The sequence below is a fragment of the Anolis carolinensis genome, chromosome 3 (assembly GCF_035594765.1).
Source record: "Anolis carolinensis isolate JA03-04 chromosome 3, rAnoCar3.1.pri, whole genome shotgun sequence".
NCBI classification, from domain to species: domain Eukaryota; kingdom Metazoa; phylum Chordata; class Lepidosauria; order Squamata; family Dactyloidae; genus Anolis; species Anolis carolinensis.
In genome coordinates this window covers 226,005,234-226,024,486 of record NC_085843.1, presented here as the reverse complement: position 1 = coordinate 226,024,486, position 19,253 = coordinate 226,005,234, and the positions used below count along the sequence as shown (strand labels likewise).

The window sequence follows — 19,253 nt, the reverse complement described above, 5'->3', positions numbered from 1 at the left end:
GCTATCAATGACTACTATTCATGATGACAATATATTGTCTCCGCAGCACCAGAAGCAGCATTCCTCTTGATAAGAGTTTGAGGGTTGAATGGGAGAGAGAACAGGCTGATTGGTGACTATAGAAATAAGAACACTGGACTAGGTAGGCCTTTACCCTCATCCATTATAGTTGTCCTTGTGTTCTCATACTCTTATGCCTTGCCATTTTAACAGGGTTTTATGCAGGCTCATTTCCAACCACACAGAGATCAACAACCTAAAACAGACAATGCCACAGAAACCAGACTGATATGTATACTCACAAGCCACTTCATCCAAGGCTGTCACCACAAACCAGAGAGCTTTCCTCTCAGCCATTTTCACCCGTAGAGATGTGATCTTGTCCTTCCAGCTCATTCCTGCAAATGCAAAATATAATGAAAACTGGAGCTCAATTAAAGTGAGTGTCCCAGAGCAGCTACTGCTACACAAAAGGGCCATTCACCTTTGCAGAACACAACATACCCAACAGATGTTATACCTTTGTGCAGATATCAAGAGATCACTCTGTTTTCATTATTTCTCATGTGTCCTCATCATCTTGAAGGACAACATCATTTTGTCATCCTGTTTACCTGTGTAGTTCAAATTCAGGGTTATCAGAGGTTTGCAAGGTCGTGGGGGTCGATCTGTCCAGATGGCATCAATGAGGTTGTCCTTCACTGGCAATAGAGCATGCCCAGCACTTTTCAAAACTTTGGACATCCTCTTCCATTGATCTGAGATAAACAAGCAGATACATCAAAATAATGTTGCTGAGCCCCCCAAACTGATCATGATTCTGTATTAACTGTGTGAATAAAGTCATCTTTTATTAGCTGGGTCCCTCCAGATGCTTCAGTGCCATCTCTATGCAGATGACATTCAACTCTATTACTCTTTTCCACCAAATTCCAAGGAAGCCCCCAGATCTTGGACCAGTGCCTGGCCTCAGTGATGATCTGGATGAGGGCTAACAAGCTAAAGCTTAATCCAGACAAGATAGAGGTCCTCCTGGTCAGTCGTGAAGTCAATCAGGGTATAGGATGGCAAATTCTGCTTGATGGGATTACACTCCCCCTGAGTACAAAGGTCCACAGTCTGAAGGTCCTCCTGGACTCAGTGCTGACACTTGATGTTCAAGTGTCGGTAGTGGCCAGGAGGGCCTTTGCACAGTTAAAACTTTTGCGCCAGCTGCGACCGTACCTAAAGAAGCCTGACTTGGCCACGGTGGTCCACGCCTTGGTTACATCTAGATTGAAATACTGCAACACACTCTATGTGGAGCTGCCTTTGAAGACGGCCCGGAAACTGCAACTGGTACAAAGGTTGGGAGCCAGGTTGTTAACTGGAGCTAGTTACAGAGAGCAGAAGAGCCTTTCCTGAAGCAGAACCACTGACTGTTGGTAAGTTTCCGTACCAATTCAAAGTGCAGGTTATTACCTATAAAGCTCTAAATGGTTCGGGTCCTGCTTATCTTCATGATCGTATCTCCCTCCACAAACCGGCACAAGCTCTAAGATCTGCTGATGAGGCCCTTCTCTCGCTCCCGCCTCCATCACAAGCACGGTTGGTGGGGATGAGTGAGAGGGCCTTCTCGGTGGTGGCCCCTCCGGCTCTGGAACTCACTCCCCAGGGAGATTAGATTTATTTATTTATTTATTTATTTACAGTATTTATATTCCGCCCTTCTCACCCCAAAGGGGACTCAGGGCGGATCACATTACACATATAAGGCAAACATTCAACGCCTTGACATAGAACAAAGACAAACGCAGGCTCCGAGCTGGCCTCGAACTCATGACCTCTTGGTCAGAGTGATTGGTCTCAGCTGGCTGCAGCTGGCTGCTCACCAGCTTGCGCCACAGCTTTGTCCACCTTCCGTAAAGACTTGAAAACTTGGATGTTCCAATGTCCCTTTGAATAATGGTTTAGCTCCCGATCAGATCTGCACAGCCCTAATTTATTGCTTCGGTTTTTCCAGCACTTTATTTCTATTCTTGACCCTATAGTCTGCATTTTACCCTGCCCCTCAAATCTGATCACGCCCACTTTTCCAGCCACTGGTTGCTGATATAGGTTGATGTATTTTTATTCTTACTTGTAAGGTTTTAATTGTTTTAATTATATTGCTTGTCTGTTATATATTTGTAATTGTGTTACTCTGTAATCCTTGTTTATGCTGGGCTTGGTCCCCATGTAAGCCTCCCCGAGTCCCTTTGAGGAGATGGTGGCAGGATAAAAAAATAAAGTTATTATAACATCATTTTCTGAAAGGGAAATTGTGTTTTCAGACTAAACTACAGTACAGAGAAAATCAGAGATATTTGGGCTAACTGTGGAAGGATGCAGCCTAGGAGTCAGAGAAAAGTTCCCCTGACCCCCCAGAGAATTGCCCAGCACCAGATAATATAAAACTGAAGAGCTGATTCATTCACGCAAATAAGAATATTAGCAAACTAACCTGCTGGAATAATGAATGGGTCTACTCCAACTCTGGAGCCTTCGGGAAGCACACTCACAAGCCAGTCCTCCTGTGTGGGAGTGTCCTTCAGACCTGAAGATGGAAAGGAATGTGGTAAATGCCTCATAGATTGAAGAAAGGAATGCACACATGGAGGCCGTGACAGTGAGGTGAAACGGAAAGGATAGGGAACCGCTGTAATAGCCAACATAAAGTGAAGAAAATATGCTGTCAGGTCCAAGGGAAACTAAATAGACCACTACAAAAAGATGATCTAAAAACTATTACTCCTCACTGGTGTATCCCTTCACCATGAAAGCAGACAACTGGATTGGCTCCCCTTACAGCAAAATTAAATGCCTTTTAGCATATCTCCTTTTCTTGATCCATGTAAGCACTCCCAGTTTTTAGCTAAATTAATTACTAAGCTTGATACAGTGGTGCATAAATAGTACAACTCCAAACAACCCTCTCCATTCTCTACCATCATGCCTTGGAAAAGGATGGGAATATCGTATCTAGGTCAACCAAAGCTGGCTAAGAAGCATCACTCAAAGTCTCAGGACATTGCCAGCTTTGCTTAATAGTGTCCCTAGAACTATCCTGAATGGAACACAGGTTTTCCAGCCCTGAGCTATGGTTACTCCTATCTCCAAGAGCATAAGATCTGGGAATTAGCCAATGAATTTGCTTTCCTTGTCTACACTGATTCCTTGCCCTCTACATTTCTGGGTTAAATATCTGTAGATTTGATCATTCATGCCTTTTATGAACAGTGTCTCATTAGGAATCTCTAGTCCTCTACTGAAATTCTACAGTCAATTTATGGTGGCAATTGACCATAGAGATGGACTAGAAAGTCTAAAGATTCCTAGAAAGGTGCTCCCTCAGATAGTTTTTTTCATTTTTGTGGGGATCCTGTACTCTAATGGAAGAATGTGAAGGTCCAACTATACAGTGAAAAAAGAGAAAGAGTGAACAAATTATTTACAGGCAATCCCTAAGTTACAAACAAGATAGGTTCTGCAAGTTTGTTCTTAAGTTTTTTAGTTAGGTGAAACAGGTACATTTTTAGGTACACACTCACACACACATTACATAAAGCTTTGGATAGTAAAGGGAAGGGTTAACACCCCTGTGGCATTTATTTGCTGCCTGTGCCCCTGTTCAGAAAATTTCACCTCACTTTCTGTCCCCATGATAATTAGATTTTGGAAAAAAAAAGGCTTATTGTGAAAACAAGGATTGGTAATAAAGCCTCAGCTAAGGCACCTTTTCCCCATGAAAACTCTTTCAGGAGTGAATTTTCCTTCTGAAAGGTAGATTTTCCTTCTGAAAGATGACTCAAGGAAACTAACTGTGAAGTAGAATCAAAATTAGGAAAGTGAAAACATGATGCAAATCTGGGAACCCAGCCATACATTTCCTAAGTTTTAGTTTTGCTGCAGTGCCAGCTTTTGGTGGCTCAGATGATTTCTAATTCAGAGTAAGAAGAGGGAAACAATATAAGGCTTTTATATTTCATTCCATTCAGGACCTCGGTCTTTACCTATATTTGTGTTGCTCTTGTTATGTGCCTTCAAAACTTCACCTTAGGGCAACTTTTAATTCTATGTCCTTATGTCTAAATATTGTTTTATCTTATGTATATTTAATTGTATTATAGCTATATGTTTCCTGCTCAGATTTTATGATTTGGTTTTATATGTGTGTTAGGCACTGAATTTTGCAATGTTTATGTTGTAAACCGTTTTGAACCCCCTGGGGTGAGAAAAGTGGTATATAAATATAGTAAATAAATAAATAAATAAATAACTGTATCAAGGACCAGTAGAGTACGTGTGCTCATTCACTACCATTACTTTTCTGGAACTCATCAGGGACCAGCCGCCAATGACTTAGGAAACAGCATTGGTCCGGGGGCCACCACTCTGGGTAGCACTGTTCTAGAGTACTTTTTCAGTCATGGAAGATTTTTTTTACCCATGGAATACTAACTCTGTTCCTGATTTTCCTGCAGAACCCTAACTCTGTCCCTAAGCATTGCAAACTCTCAAATCCTTCCTTCTTTCATCTACTCCTATTGCTTGGGTGTTTTGTATAATATGTTGTTGTTTATTCGTTCAAGTCACTTCTGACTCTTCGTGACCTCATGGACCAGTCCAATGCCAGAGCTTCCTGTCAGCCATCGCTACCCCCAGCTCCTTCAAGGTCAAGCCAGTCACTTCAAGGATACCATCCTTGTATAATATAGTACGTTTGAAAATAAAGAAATTAAAATTTCATTTTTAAAGTAGAGGTACACTGAATTTCAGTAAGATCTTCATTCTGGCACAAGTTTTTTTTATTTAAAGATGTTTTAAAGATTTTAAAGGTTTTTCGCAGAACCCCTATGATGCTTTCGGAGAATCTTAGGGTTCCACAGAACACATTTTGTGAACTGCCGCTCTAGGCTTCCAATGTGGCTCTGGTTATTATTGCATTTTGGATGATCCTCTGGATCTGCACTGTAGACAATGTTAGACATGGATCTTTCCATCCTAATGCAAAATATCTTTGCCTTTTAACAAATCACTACAAAGGAGAGCAAGAGAATTTCTACAACATCATTAAGGAGAGGCTGTCTGTCAGCCAGCTGCAATCCATTGAACATGGGTAGATATTTCTGGTTGAAGGTATGTATTGATTTTCTACCATTCACAGAAATGTAAGTACAGTTGAACCTCTGCTTTCACAGATATTAGAGGTGTAGTACCCTCAATAAAAGTGGGAAAACTGCAAATATCTCTAAGGGCCCTTCCACAAAGTCATATAATTCAGAATATTAAGGTAGCAAATCCCACAATATCTGCTTTGAACTGGGTTATCTGAGTCCACACTGCCATATATTCCCGTTCAAAGCAGAAAATGTGGGATTTTATTCAGCTGTGTGGAAGAGGCCTAAGCACCACTCACCTTAACATGCTGACCTTAACACTGGATTTGCTTACTCACTCACCTGGGTGGGAGGAGGGAAGGGGATGGAATGGGGGACAAGGGAGAATGGGGATACCCATCCCATCCCCCCTCTCACCTGTGCAAAGAAACACACACATGTTCTCTACTCTCATCTCACACTCTACCCCTCTCTGTTTAAAATTCTGTAAGCCCGCAGCAGAGATGGGAACAAATGCAGTAATTTGTGGATAATCAAATAAACAAATGCTTAACCTGAAAATGTAGAAAGCTAGACTGTATGTCAGTGTTTCGGGGGGAGGGGGGAACCATATTGACTGCTTTGGGTCCCATTTTGGGAGGAAAGTGTGGTATAAATTAAATAAATAATTAAGGTTTTCCAGATGTTGCGTCAGGCCTAGACAACACCGTCACTGGTGGGTGATGATGGGCACTAATATACCTCATAATATGGAGGGCAATAAGTTACCACATTAGTATAATTTTCTACAGATGTACCTTTTTGAGTCAAGTTTACTGAATGTCATTTTTTGCTTCCTAGATGAAAAACGTTTACTGAATGCCATTTTTTGCATCTTAGATTAAAAATTACTGCTTTCCCATTGATGGGTGAAAACATGCTGGGAAAGAATAATGATGACAATGATATTTATTTCTAAGCTGCTTTTTCTTTTGTAAAAGAGACTCGAAGCAGCTAACAATGCTAAAAACAATATAAAATGTAGACCCTATGCCTATCCATGTTCACATGAAGGATCATTGAAAAACCTCTTTAAAAAGCAGTAGTAAAAGTAAAGGTTTTCCCCTGATATTAAGTCTAGTCGTGTTCGACTCTGGGCGTTGGTGCTTATCTCCATTTCAAAGCCGAAGAGCCGGCGTTGTCCGTAGACACCTCCAAGGTCATGTGGCCGGCATGACTGAATGAAGCGCTGTTACCTTCCTGCCAGAGCAGTACCTATTGATCTACTCACATTTGCATGTTTTCGAACTGCTAGGTTGGCAGAAGCTGGGGGTTACAATGGGAACTCACCCTGGTCCACTGGATTTGAACCACTGACCTTTTGGTTAAGATATTCAGCAGTTCAGCGGTTTAATCCGCTGCACCATCAGGGCCTCCTTTTTAAAAAGCAATATCCTCCATTTTATAACAGGAGAGAGAACACATATATTAATGAGTTAAGGACCCTGATTGCTTATTTAAGTCACTATATGAGTGAGGTAAAGTAAACCACTAGTATGGACTTGCCACGCACCCATCTTCATGAGCGTCCAATTACTATCCATTTGCTGGGCACCTTGCAGAAAGTAGCGTCCATCAGTCCACATGGCTGCATGTTGCTCTGTAATAATGGCAGTTCCTGTCAAGAAGCACAAGTAAAACGGGAGATTTAAATCATAACAAAAATATATAGAAATGGTCATTATTGTCATTGTCATAAATTGCTGATCAAGAAAAGATTAACCGAATTGTAATAAGATTCCTCCAGAACATGTTGAACTCAGGATAAACCACTGGAGTTCCCCTTGCAAAGACCTTCCCTCTCCCTTAGTCACTCATCAACTATTACATAATGCAGGAAAATAATTCTTATCAGGCTTTTTGGTAACTCTTCACTTTTCCCTTGGCAAAACACCATTATTGTGCCAACTCTAGTAACTACTTGTAGCTTATATTTTTAATGTTTTTTATACTGCCCAGAGAACTCAGGTTATCAGTTGGTTTGGAAGTATGATAAATACATAATGCCAATTAAGCATATAATTTCATGCACATGTAACACTGCTGAAAATATACTTATCTTTTAGCAAATACATCACAGCATTCCATTTTTCAACCTCCTGAACATCAGCCCACATTAATAGTATTGAACCATGCTTAGGTATGATGTCCTCCAGGATAACATACATGTATACTTATTTCCCATGCCAGTAAGGTTATGCTCAAGATCCTGCAAAGCAGACTTCAGCAATACATGGAGCGAGAGCTGCCAAATGTCCAAGCTGGGTTTAGAAAAGGCAGAGGAACAAGAGACCAAATTGCCAATATCCGCTGAATAATGGAGGAAGCCAGGGAGTTTCAGAAAAACATCTACTTCTGCTTTATTGACTACTCTAAAGCCTTTGACTGTGTGGACCATAACAAACTGTGGCATGTGCTTGATGGTATGGGGATACCAAGTCACCTTGTCTGTCTCCTGAGGAATCTGTATAAAGACCAAGTAGCCACAGCAAGAACAGACCACGGAACAACAGACTGGTTCAAGATTGGGAAAGGAGTGCGACAGTGCTGCATACTTTCACCCTCCCTATTCAACTTGTATGCAGAACACATCATGCGACGTGTGGGTCTTGACAAATCCAAGGCTGGAGTTAAAATTTCTGTAAGAAACATTAACAACCTTAGGTATGCAGATGATACCACTCTGATGGCTGAAAGTGAATATGAGCTGAGGAGCCTTATCGCCAAGGTGAAAGAAGAAAGTGCAAAAGACGGACTGCAGTTAAACATCAAGAAAACCAAAATCATGGCAACCAGACCGATTGACAACTGGCAAATAGAGGGAGAAAACGTGGAGGCAGTGACAGACTTTATATTTCTAGGTGCAAAGATCACTGCAGATGCAGACTGCAGCCAGGAAATCAGAAGACGTCTACTTCTTGGGAGGAGAGCAATGGCCAACCTTGACAAAATAGTGAAGAGCAGAGACATCACACTGGCAATGAAGGTCCGCATAGTGAAAGCAATGGTATTCCCCATAGTAACCTATGGATGCGAGAGCTGGACCATAAGGAAGGCTGAGCGAAAGAAGATAGATGCTTTTGAACTTTGGTGCTGGAGGAAAATCCTGAGAGTGCCTTGGACTGCAAAAAGATCCAACCAGTCCATCCTCCAGGAAATAATGGCAGTGTGGACTCAGCTAACCCAGTTCAAAGCAGATATTGTTGGATTTTCTGCCTTGATATTCTGGGTTATATGGCTGTGTGAAAGGGCCCATAGTTAATCCTTTGTCTCGCTTTGCCTGGGATGGGAACATCCATGAAGCTCCCACTTCAGGATGAGCACTAGTCAACATCTTACGCAATCACAACCAGCCTTAGAGGTTTTCATACTGAAGTGTATGTAATCTTCCTTTGTGTATCTCCATTCCTATCCCAAGAAGGACTTTTTGAAAATAACAAATGTATGTTTTTCCTTTTCACCATACAAGAGCATCCTGAGAAATTTCTCCTGTTCTTACCACAAGCTCATATTGCACTGACTTTGATGCATTCTGCTTGATATTGTGTGCATTGAAGTTGTTTCTCATTAACAGAGAACCTAAGACAAACTACCAATATCAAGCATTGCTACAATTTTTGAGCTACAATTTCCACTATCTCCCAGTGAAAATTGCCACAAATCTTGCCGTCTGGAAGACTTTGGGAGTTATAATCTAAAAACTAACTTCCTAACTTTGTTGTTACAGTGTCAAAAGTTACATTACATTTCAGTAAAGGCCAGGGATAAAAACTCTTTCACTCCTGAAATTAAAAGTAAGATAACAGTTGTCAACAGCGAAATGGTTTTTAAAATAATTTGCCCTCATTCAAAAAAAACTTTTTTTAAAAAAGTATTTAAAAGTCCTGATTTTTTTTTTCAAAGTAAGACATGAATTTAAAATTATTGAATCTTAATTGATCCAGGATATATGGAAAATATACTGACATGAGATAAAAATCTGATCTCGTACATCAGCAGCAACTGACATTGTACACAAGCCAGAAAGCAGAAGATCTGATCAAAAGGGTCAAGACAGTCAACTAAGATCAAAACACAAGTACCACGCAAAGCAAATGCTATTTGTTTGGACAGCATAAAAGGTGCACATGATTAAGCCAGGTGGCCTAATAGATCAGCTTGGCTCCTTGTTTTTTAGGCCATTAACAAATAATTGTATTCATAGTTAGGCACGTTTACACCTGGTCTTAACAACTTGTTAATTTCCATTTTACCATATGGGACAAACAGGACTTCACACAGTAGGTAACCTGACAATGCCTCTATTAATCGGTGGCACAGCTTAAAATGAAGCCTGCATCTTGTAGCTGCAGTTTTATGCTTGAAACCATAGGACGTGTGGTTGCTAAAGAGAACATCTTGTCCCTATACAAGATAAACAAAGGTTTCTACCATACGCTATTAATTGAGATTCGACATCTAACAGATTTTAGATGCCAAAATAAAATACTGTTGGGGGTTTTCTTTCGAAAGAAGATTGCCTTTGGATAACCAACAGTGTTCACTGCTAATTCCAGATATGCCAGGGCTGCAAGCAATCTGTTTTGATTGGCCTCGTAGAGAGGGAGAAAGGAAAGCTGTAATCACTGGATGAAATGGTTAAGATTTTTACTGTACTGGAGGGTCATCTGAGGGTCGAGAAAAGCTCATTACTCTACTGACATTACATCACTATTCCAGCTGGTGTAGATTGCACAAAAGGGAAAGGACAATCAAACCTTGCTTTTTCTACCCAGCAATTTGTTAGACGTGAGCTGCCACCCACACACTCATGCTCACGGAGAAACCCCAGAACACAGAGTGAAAATCCTTAGCAACACTGCCATACACTTGAGTGGAGAGAAGATATTATGAAACGCGCCAAGGCAAAGCCTAACCTTACTCACACACTGAGTTAGTTGTGACTAACAACTAATCCCACTCATTTCAATGGGTCTATTCAAAACAAGACTAGAGTTGTCCCTCTACTTTCACAAGAGTTACAGGCACAGCTCCCCCACAAATTAAGCCACCAAGTATCCCTTTAAACCACTCACTGAACCTTTAGAATGACTCGCTGTTAGAATCCCTATGAGCAGAGGCATTTTCCCTTGATGCCATCAGGCACAGTGTGAGTACTGTTAGTTATATGGGTCATCCTACCTATGTTTACTTATTGTAGTATTGCTGGTAAATTGCTTGTTATTTTATATCTTGTTTTAGATGTGAATCATTAGTTGCTGACCACCTTATCAACTGAAGAAGGGGAGTTTTTCTCGAAACAAGGTAAAAAACCCAGACACCTCTGCTGTGCTCCATTATCTTCTTTATCTGGCATAATAGCTACGTGATCAACCGTCGGTTCACTTTTACTTCATTTGGAAGAACTTCTCATCGAACTTGGACCCCTGAAGCTTACAGACTGAGATACTTTCTGTATGAGAACAGTTGCTCCTTTTTCATTGTATTTTTCATGTTACTATATTGAGCTTTGTATTGGGGATTTTGGTGTCACTATATGCTATATCAGGGGTCCCCAAACTATGGCCTGCAGGCCACATACAGCCCATCGAAGTGCTTGTGACAGCAGCTCCTGTTATGATTGAGCCTCATGGCTCTGTTACTGACAGACGTGGGCGTAAGACTCCTCGAGAGTCAGATACTCTCGAGGAGCGAGAAAGAAAAAGACTGCGAGACATTTTTGCAGCACCATCTGACGAAGAGTCTTTTGAGGGGTTTACGGAGAGAATGGAGGAGGGGCTGGTTAGCTCGGAGGAGGATGAGATGGATTGGACTCGGGTAAGGGAGGAATTGGGTGCCACTGGTCATGATGGGATAGAAGATGAATGGGGACCTTCAGGATTAGACCCATGGCTTAGCTGGAGGGATGGGACGGGATCCACAGCTGGAGATGCTGTGGGGCGTAGTCAGAGGTGTTCCAGCTCTGATGAGGAAAGTGATGAGGAAACGCCCGGGTTAAGGAGGACAGCTGACAGTGATGAGGATTTGTAACTGGCATAAAATGGGGCTTGGGAGCAATTGCAAATTGCGTTGGGCAAGGTAATCTGGACGAACGCTTGGGATCTGTGTGGGACGCTTTCCTGAAGACTGGTGTGTTTTCCTGTGCTGAGACGTAAGTTGTTTTGGAATTCAGGGTCAGACGGCGGGAGGAATTGTGTGGGCATTTGTTTGTGCAAACCTGTGCTTACTCTTATTAGCTTGACCTTCCGTCGTCTTCTTGACGGACGCCATCTCCTGTTTTGAAAACTCGGACTGAACTGACCACGGCTTGTCTTCCCCCCTTCTTGGACTTGGAATCTACAAACGTCTGCTTCTGGCTTTGATCTACGGAAAGGAACTGGGTCTACTCTACTGCTACAATCCTTGGCTGATCTGTTCGTGTTGGAAATCCTGTCTGCTGTGTGTGTGGGAGCGACGCAAGTTACTCTAAGCACAGTGTTGGCAGCAGAGAGGAATCTGCTGCCAATTAGTTGCATTCTTTTGTATCTTTTGTTCCTCGGCTTTTGTATTGTTTATCCCCAGGCTGAAGCAAGCAGTTTGTTTTTACCCGGATTAAACTCCGGTTTAATCCGGTTTATCTTTTGAACGTTTTTCCTTGCCCCTTTTTGTTCCTAAAGGCTAATACTGCCTGGCCCTTGTATTTTACGGGCATTTTTGAGTTCTGTAATCCAATAAACTCTGTTATCTTGAACCTTGTGGCGTTCTGTCCTTGACAGCTCCAGCCCCCGCGACCGCAGCTCCCTCCTCCTCCTCCGAGGAAAGCACATGCAATGCGAAAGAAGAGGGAAAGGCACACGCCTTTCACTCCTCCCTCATTCTGCGCGTATCTTTCCTGCCACTGCCACCGCCAAGGAAGACGCGTACATCCCTCTCCTCGCACGCACCTTTCCTGCTGCTGTCGCTGAGGAAGTCTGGTCCTCCAAGGTCTGAAGGACAGTAAACTGGGCCCCCTGTTGAAAAAGTTTGGGGACCCTGTGCTATGTGGTCATTACAGTTCTCCTTTTGTATAGACTATATTGTGTTTGTTTACCTCCCTCCTTTTTCCCAGGCAAAACAAACAATTTCAGAACACAGAAGAGGAAGATGAGATGGACCCATAGGGTAAGTGTGCGCCACAGGTTTCTGTTTTGCCCCGGCAAAGGAAGAAACAAAAACATATGGTATGCCCAAATTCTAAACACTCCTGAGGAATGTTGGCATGTCAGTCCTAACTTCAGGAGGTGGCAGTGGCACTATCTTGTAAATAACCAAAACTGCAAGTGTGAAACTCGCCAGACTGGAAGGACCACTGTAATGTTGGATTTGGATTTAGCCTCAATTCTAAATCTGGAACCAGACTCTTGAAACTAAAATTCAAATTCCCATTTGGCCATGGAAACACACTGGGAATGAAAAAGCAAACCCTTCCTGAACAAATCTTGCCAAGAAAACACCACGATGGCTTCATCTTAGGATCAGCATAGGTCAGAAACAACTCGAGGGCACACAATTAAACAAATGCATCTGAGCAAATTACCTATTCTACAAAAAGGGACTGGTTTCACACCCTTAAAAATTATAGTCAGTAGCAACCAGGTTGTTTGGACTAGCAATTCCTGCTCCTAGTATATAAAAATACAAGGAACCAGACTTTCAGCATCTATCCCAAAGATGAAAAACAAATTCACAGAGACAAAACTATGAAATTATGTCTAATTATGCATCTGTACTGACATTAATCCCCAAGTAAGTGCCAGTGAATTTAATTGGGTTGACTCCTAAGGAGACATGTATAGAATTTCCCTACAAGGCAAAATCCCATGAACACTTACTGTATATACTCAAGTATAAGCCAAGTTTTTCAGCCCTTTTTTAGGGCTGAAAAGCCCCCCTCGGCTTATACTCGAGCGAGAGTCCTGGCCATCTTATATTCAGGTTGGCTTATACTCGAGCATATATGTTGTAGTTGAGTCAGTAGGTAATGTTGCAAGCAGCAGTAGCAGTACCGGTAGGGGAAGAAGGGATAACCGCGAGAAGGTGTCAGATGAAGATCAGCAAAGGGAACGGATCCGGGATATACTTATGGCACCTACTGAGGAAGACACATTCGAAAAGTTTTCAAGTGGCGGGGAGTCGATGAGTGGGGAAGGAAATGTGGTGGATGGGAATAGAGGCACAAAGAGGGTTACTCGGGAGCAGGAATCAGATGAAGAACAGGAGAGGAAGAAGATCCGGGATATATTTACTGCTCCCACAGATGATGAATTGTTTATGGGTTTCTCTGGTAGTGATGGGTCTGGGAGTGATGAGGATGGGGAGAACACAATGGATTGGACTAGGGTACAAGAGATTGGGAACATACGTGCAGAGCCAACTTCTAGCAACACGTTGGTGGGGTTTTCAGGATGAGAGGATTGGTAAACGGGAGGAACATCCAAATCATGGGGAAATCTAAGTCTTGACAGGAGATGGAGGAACTGGAGAGATGGAAACAGGGGTTCGGGTGTGGAGACAAGGACAGCTGCTAGAGATGATGATGGGGTGGAGGCCAGCTCATCATCGGATAATGATGTGTAAGTGAAAAGTAGGCTCTGAAATTGGGAATCTTTGCAGAAGGCAAAGTGTCGGTTTCGTATCGTGTCTATTCTGTCGCTGCCTGTTCTCGTGTTGGGTTCTGGGTTTGGGTTCTGCAGCTTGGAGTTCAGTTCCTGAGAATTCTCAACGTTTGAACTGGCTTATCGTGAGTGTGGCTTTCTCCCTTTCTGGACTCTTGGATTGATTTGACTATGGCTCTGTTGGACCAACCATTTGGACTGGTTTATCGTGAGTGTGGCTCTCTCCCTTCCTGGACCCTTGGATTATCTCAACTATGGCTCTGTTTGACCACCTGGGAAACAACGTTTGTTTGGACTCCTTTTACGGAGACTCTGGGACTTCTGCTGGATTTGGCAACTCCTATTTGCAACTGACTCTTTGGGTGCAGCGCTGTCTGGTGGAACCCTTCTGTTACAGCGCTGTTCGCTTGCTGTTTATTTTGACTGAGTTTAAATCCGGGTTTTCTTTCCGTTTAATCCGGATTTTCTTTGTTTAATCCGGGTTATTTTCTGGTTACCTTTTGCAGGCCAGCTGGGCAACCCTTTGACTTTTGGCTAAAGACACTGAAGTTAAGTGTCTCTGAGCATATTATTGTTGCTTTATAATAAACCTTTTGTTGGACTAAAAGCGTGTGTGGCCCTTTAAGGCCTCTGCGTCTCGACAATATAGGTAATTATAATTGGACAGTCTTATCTTATTAAAGTCTTCTTATTATCTTAAATTACAGTTTTATGTAAATATTTAATATTTAACCTACTGAAGCCTCAATTAATGTAAAGTTATTGGTATCTATTTTTATTTTTACTTTTGAAATTTACCAGTAGCTGCCGCATTTCCCACTCTCATCATACTCGAGTCAAAAAGTTTTCCCAGTTTTTTGTGGTAAAATTAGGTACCTCGGCTTATATTCGGGTCAGTTTATACTCAAGTATATACAGTATCTTAGGTTCCACTGAACATAATTATAAACAAATATGTGAAACAACTGCACTGTAAGGGTGGGGTGGGGAATGTCGACATTAGAACTATGAGCACATATGAAAAGGTCCAAGTGGCTTGGAGATGCCAAGATCCATGTAGGCTTTCATATTTTTAAGACATATGAGAAGATGTAGCAGCATAACAAAGCAAGATACAATGAAAATATGGGCTGTGGAATGTAACATAGCACTGAATTCTTTTGGAAGCAGCACCAGAGTGACAGCTTAAGAGGATTCAGGGTGATGAGCAGATCTACCAATATAGAGCTGCTACTTCCATGACATGTTGACACATACATATATAACAAAGTATGCACGTTAACATTTGTGAAATACAGTTCAGGGGATTTATTTTACAATCAGTACCTGAAGTTGCTCGTCTCGAGATGAGCAGTAAGCTTTCCTGCTGTATCTATTGTTGGACTCTGCCATTTCAGACAGAAGGCAGGGGATCAAATATCTGAATGCCTAGCAACACAAATAGCTTGCATGTGGGGAGCATTTTCTGTGGGGAGTCTGCACACATTTGATCTTCCACCTGCAATTCTGTAATGGGAGTAATCTAGAGAAACTGGTATATCTGCTTTAAATTGTGTTTTGTGAGCAGTGATCTACAAACTTCTGTCTCTACAGAAATAAACTTGGGCAAATTCCTTCTCACAAAAAAAGTGCATTAAAATGGTTAAAACATCTAGAATGGATTTAAAAATAAAAATAAGGCACAGCAAAAAAACAGCCTGAAGAGTGGCTTGGCATTCACAGCTGAAGGAACTGCCAAATTTGATGGGTCAAATACAGTTCTGGAAACATACCTGCTGAGCCGTCAAACCCGCAAATGAACTCTCTTCTGCAGTCACAAGGTGCAATGTATTCACTCTGGGGAACGTTGAAAAGAAGCAAGAAGTGAGAATAATGAGGAACCACAGCAGAGAAGCAACAAAGGGAGTGAAATCATACAGACCAAAATTAGTTCTTTTCTACTTGTGTTATTTCAGACTGTTTAAGGGACAATTTTTTTTTAGAATCTTGACATATTCTTCATCAGAATATCATTAGGAATTGAGTTCTTCCACTTCGAAGTTTCCACATAAATTTTTCATTTATGCATTTCATATCTGCACTAACTTTTACTCCAACATTTCCCATGTTTATTTCACTTTTGGTTACACCACTGGCTGGATAAACAAGTCAAGCCTTTGATGTGGCAACATGAGCGGAAGAAATCCTCTCCTATCCTCTGATCTTGTTGTAAAATGGGAGCCTTAGATCTGTGAACTTTGCTTGGTTTACCAACATCCTCTAACTGGATTTTACATGAACATTTAAAAACATGCCTCACCCAAAAAGATTCCCAGTCAGACATTTCTGTTACTGTTTATTACCTGTTCTAGTCTTTCATCTACACTCTAAAAATGTATACACATATCTAGAAATCATCATTGCTCAAAACCAGAGCTTTCCAAACCGTGTATCGCAACACAGTGTGTGGGCTACAGCATATAGGTGTGTTGTGTGAATATTACAAGAAAACTCATTCATAATTAATGCCTAAAAATCAGACTGAATTCTTATTTCAGGTGGGAGTTCTAAAGTTCTTTCGCACTGACACTATAGCACTCTGATTCCACTATAACTACCATGGCAACATCCTAATAAATCCTGGAATTTTCGTTTTAAGGGTCAAGAATTCTCAGCCAGAGAAGTCTTGTGCATCATCAAACTTCAAACACCAAAAGTCCATAAGATTATGCCTTGTTGGCTGAAGTAGAATCATAGTGCTGTAATTATTTAGTGTGAAAAGACCCCTGGTTACGATCAATTATGGTTATGGTTATACAGTAATCATGGTTTGAGCCCCTTGTGGCACAGAGGGTTAAACTGCTGATCTGCTGAACTTGCTGACTGAAAGGTCAGCAATTTGAATCTAGAGAGCAATGTGAGCTCCCGATGTTAGCCCCAGCTTCCGCCAACCTAGCAATTCGAAAACATGCAAATGGGAGTAGATAAATAGGTACTGCACCAGCGGAAAGGTAACGACACTCCATGCAGTCATGCCAGCCACAAGACCTTGGAAGTGTCTACAGACAATGCCGATTCTTTGGCTTAGAAATGGAGATGAGAACCAATGCCCAGAGTTGGACATGACTAGACTTAATGTCAGGGGAAAACATTAACCTTTACCTAATCATGGTTAGTATTTGTGCATAACCAATTTTAGATATGTAAAGCAAAATTATATCATCAGCATCATAAAAAACTTAGGCAAGTTAAGGAGACAGAGAAATATGCTTACTTTGGACAGGATAGCATACTTTCAGCTACATGTGACCCTGAGATTCCATTGTTATGGTCACGAAAGCTCACCACTAGTCTCTCAAAGCCCCCAACCTCTAAAATTTATTACTTAAACTTTCAGCAAGAATTTCAGGCAAGTACTGCCCAAAACCCATTCAGAAACATGCGAAAACAAGCAAAAATAGCCCATACTCCACATCCACAAGCACACTAGGAATTTTCCGGTGCAGCCCTTCTCAAAATGGCAATGGGAAATTATGCTTTGCCATATTCCTTTGCCATTTTGAGAGAGGCTGTAAAAGAAAATTTGGGTTTGCTGGAGGTGAGTCCATAGAGGTCACAGTAGCACAGCAGTTAAAACCACAAGCTGCAGGAAATCTGCTGACCGGAGTTTTAGCAGTTTGAAGCCGCAAGTCAGGGTGAGCTCTTGGTGTCAGCCCTAGCTAGCAGTATGAAGGCATGAAATCCGAGTAGATCAATAGGGACCACCTCGGTGGGGAGATAAAAGAGTGCCCTATGCAGACATGCCAGCAACGATCTGAGAAAGTCTATGGACAACAGGCTCCTCGGCATGGAACAAGAGGACCTCCCCATGGCCGAAGTTGAGCATTGCCTCCAGACAATGGAAAGGGGAATGAAGGGACACAATGGGAACTCACACATACAGACAGGGCAATAAAACCTCAGGAATAACAGTCTTAGATGTGAGGGTCAGTGATGGTGTTTTGTTTCATTTTGATAGATGGACATTTGTTGTTTTGATAAATGTCTGACCAAATGGTGCAATGTGCAGGATGAAACAAGATGAAAGAAGGTGGGGGCATGAGAACAAGAATGTTTGTGAAGTGAATTGTCTCTACAAAAATATTATATAAACCCTATGTGAAATCTCAGTCAGTGTGCTACCTCCCTTCCAGTATGGTCACCCGCAGCAATATTTGCAAATAAATCTATGTATTTCTGTCTCCTCTGCCTCCTAGTTCCTTTATTGGAAAACCGGGACTGGGAGGTTCTACAAGGTTGGCCTTCTTAAAAAGGGGTATCGCATCTGAGCCTCTTCAGGAAGACCTTCACCTCTGTCATTATTCACTGTGTAAAAAGACATTGAATGTTTGCCTTATATAAGTATGGGCACAAAACATAGGCAGACCAATAAAATTAGAAGAATGGGAAGCAATTTGGACAAAAAAAATGAAGTACACATATGCGATAGAACTTAAAGAAAATTGGTTAAAAGTAATTCACAGGTGGTACTTGACACCAAAAAAAATAGGATTAATGTGGAAAAATGTAAACAACCACTGTTGGAGGTGTAAGGAACAAGTAGGGTCCTACTTCCATATGTGGTGGAAATGTAAAAAGCTAACTAGCTATTGGAAAGTAGTACAAACAGAATGTAATAAAATATTAAAATCAAAATTCGAGTTGAAACCAGAAATCTTTTTATTAGGCCTCTCAGATCCAAAAGAAAATTTAGATGCAAACAAAGATAAACTCTTCACTTATTTCATTACTGCGGCGAGGATTATAATAGCTAAGCATTGGAAATCAGAAACACCACCTACAAAAGAACTGTGGATAGATAAAATCATTGAGATAAGAGATATGGACAGATTAACTTTTCTACTTAAAAATAATATGGATAACAAAATGAAAGAAACGGACTGGACAGACCTAGAAGATTACCTCAAAGACAACTATGTTTAAAGGACAAGCAGAAAACTGGAAGAAAGAAGATCGGAAGTCATCCATTCCCCCCCCCCCCCCTCTCCCATTAGAAATTACCCTTCCCTAACCCCCTTTCCTTCCCCCCCCCTCACCATTTGCTATAGAACTATTACATCCCCTCACCCCTCCCCCCCCCCAATCTATATCCCGCCCCTCAGTATCTTTCCCTTGGACAACCCCTCCCCAACCTTCCCATAGGGCCACCAATGTAACTCACAAAAAAGTTTCAATAAAAATAAAATTTAAAAAATAAATAAATAAGTAAACTGTAATCCGCTCTGAGTTCCTCCGGGGAGATAAAGTAATGGTAAAGAAAACGCACCATTGATGCATTTAATTTATTCATCATTACATTTTTATCCAAGGAATTTAGGGGGTTGTCTCCAAAATAACTGAGACGTAATGACTGGCTGGATGCCTCCACTTGAACTGCATGATCAAGGCTGCATCTACACTGTAG

At 41.6% G+C, this 19,253-nt stretch overlaps 1 protein-coding gene across 3 annotated transcripts in view; it reads right to left on the bottom strand.

The window, feature by feature from the left end:
- Positions 1-19,253, bottom strand: part of xpnpep1 (X-prolyl aminopeptidase 1) — a 62,537-nt gene that overhangs the window by 28,537 nt on the left and 14,747 nt on the right. For 2 of the 3 annotated variants that reach the window (XM_062976272.1, XM_062976273.1), the window contains exons 3-7: positions 15,583-15,646; positions 6,691-6,795; positions 2,483-2,575; positions 615-758; positions 303-398 (exon numbers count right to left, since the gene is read on the bottom strand). In XM_062976272.1, coding sequence (XP_062832342.1) covers positions 303-398; positions 615-758; positions 2,483-2,575; positions 6,691-6,795; positions 15,583-15,646 — 502 coding nt within the window. The remainder of the gene's footprint in view (positions 1-302; positions 399-614; positions 759-2,482; positions 2,576-6,690; positions 6,796-15,582; positions 15,647-19,253) is intronic. The other variant, XM_062976274.1, reaches the window with a different exon arrangement.